At 58.1% G+C, this 2,144-nt stretch overlaps 1 protein-coding gene across 1 annotated transcript; it reads left to right on the top strand.

Annotated features, from left to right (window-relative positions):
- The first annotated feature begins 236 nt into the window (after positions 1–236).
- On the top strand, positions 237–1,868 carry NFILZ (NFIL3 like basic leucine zipper). Its single transcript, XM_046638600.1, has 2 exons — positions 237–301; positions 619–1,868. Exon 2 carries the CDS (start codon positions 634–636, stop codon positions 1,459–1,461), a length of 828 nt encoding a protein of 275 aa, XP_046494556.1. The 5' UTR covers positions 237–301; positions 619–633; the 3' UTR covers positions 1,462–1,868.
- Positions 1,869–2,144: the final 276 nt, after the last annotated feature.

Below are 2,144 nucleotides of genomic sequence, written 5' to 3'. Positions count from 1 at the left end.
TGGACAAATGGACAGCTAAATGAGTGAATCGATGACCTTATGAATGTATCAGTAGGTGGACGGATGGGCATGTACAAAGCTCTGGCCACAGATGGAGGAGATCTTGGTGTGCAACCTGGGCACAGCTCAGATGAGTGGCAGCTTATTTTCTGACCTCAACTTGGCTCAGTGGAACTCCATGGACACACATTCTCTCTTTCTAGGGTCAGCCTTCCTTCTCTCTCCCTCCAGGTCTCCAAGAATCTCACCCTGGAGCTCAGATTGAACTGAGACCTTGGCTTGTCTATTGATCTTCTCAGCGGTAAGACTGCCTTGGAAGGAGCCCGCATCCTCTTGAGGATGCAGTGCCCAAGCAGCTCTCCATGATGACAGTGGTCTGCTCTTAAGCCTTTCCCGCCCAGCGGCCTCCCTCTGGAGGCCTCACCTGCTTCTCCATCAGGCATCAAACTATCCCACCAGCTCCACATTCTCTTGCCTACACCTCTCTCTGCCTCCACCCTGGTCTCCAGATCAATTCCCACTCCACCCATGCCCCTCCCCTACTGGTCATGGTGGAGACAATAAGTTAGAGGGAGAGTCCTCCCGCCTCCAACCCAAGACCTCTTTCTTCTTCCCCAGGTCCCCTGGGTAGCCATGGATGTGGGTCCCTTGGGCCTGCCAGAGCTAACTCAGGGCTGCAGCAAGACCCTGCGGGGAGCCCGGGGCAGGGGCCCGGCCATGCGCCGGCAGCGGGAGTTCATGCCGGAGGAGAAGAAGGACACGGTGTACTGGGAGAAGCGGAGGAAGAACAACGAAGCTGCCAAGAGATCCCGGGAGAAGCGGCGTCTCAACGACGCGGCGCTGGAGGACAGGCTGGCCTCGTTGCTGGAAGAGAACGCTCTGCTCAGGGCTGAGCTGCGGGCGCTCAAGCATCGCTTTGGCCTCCTGCCGTCTGCTGGTGGCACCCGGACCCTGCCCCTGCAGGCTCTGCTGTGGGAGTCCTGCATGGGAGACCCCTGCCCCGGCGCTGAACCGCTCCCATCTCTGCCTGGCTCCCATGGCTGCGTCTTCAGACCGTGTTCCTTGGACGCTGGGGTTCCAGGATGCTGGGGCTGCCCTGTGGCTCAGAGGTGGACTGATCTGGCTACTTCCCCGGCACCCTCTACCCCCAAGAGAGTGGATATGGCCTTGCAGGCTGCCCTCCCAGCTGCCTTCTTCGGCTGTCACCTCCTGGATGGGCATGGGGGGCCCAGACCGGAGCTCAGGCCCTGCTGGGGGCTGTGGTCACCCATGCCCAGTAGTCGCCGGGCCTCAGGGCCCTCAGATGTCTTGCTAACACCAACTGCTGATCCCATGGGGTTGCCTTCTGGGAACGATCCTGAGGGTCTGGCTAAGCCCTCCTTGCCCCACAAACTGCGCATCAAGTCCCGAGCCTCGGGCAGAGTGCCTCGAGGCTGGGAGGGGGGCCGGGGACCCTTATGAGGGCTTCCCCTGGGCAAGGCCAGGTCTGCAAGGGGGTGGTTGGGACTGAGCATGGATTTGTCTGGGGTTGAGGGGGTGGCCTGGATGAGTGGCTTGGCCTTGACCTAGCTCCCAGGACTGGGAAAGGCCTGTGGGAAGGAGGGAGGTGCCCTGGCTGGGGGGGAGCCCACTTCTCAGTGTTCAGTCCAGGCATTTAGGAGGAGGGCCTGGGTATGATCTTGGATCACACCATGGTTCCCACCCTGCCTAAAGTATGTGCTTTGGGTAGTCACTTTTTATTCCTTCCATTCATTCATCTGTCCATCCACCCATCCATTCATCCATCCACCCATCCACTCATTTGTCCGTCCATCCGTCCATCTAACCACTCAGCAATCTATCCACATACCTATCTACCCATCAACCCATCCATCTATCCATCCATCATCCATCCATCCACCTACCCACCCATCCATCCATCCACCCATCCATCCACCCATCCATCATCCATGAATCCATCCATCCATCATCCATCCATCCATCCATCCATCCATCCATCCATCCTTCCTTCCTTCCTTTCTCCTTTCCTTCAGTCTATCCATCCATCCATCCAACCACTTAACCATCTATCCACATACCCAATGACCCATCAACTTGCCCATCCATCCACCCACCCATCCATCCATCTTTCCTCCCTTCCTTCA

This window comes from Equus quagga, chromosome 14, assembly GCF_021613505.1.
Source record: "Equus quagga isolate Etosha38 chromosome 14, UCLA_HA_Equagga_1.0, whole genome shotgun sequence".
Lineage (NCBI taxonomy): Eukaryota > Metazoa > Chordata > Mammalia > Perissodactyla > Equidae > Equus > Equus quagga.
This window is presented reverse-complemented; position numbering and strand designations above follow the sequence as displayed.

Bases quoted from the DNA above. Each gene is read 5' to 3' on its own strand.
- NFILZ (XM_046638600.1), top strand. From the start codon at position 634: ATGGATGTGGGTCCCTTGGGCCTGCCAGAGCTAACTCAGGGCTGCAGC.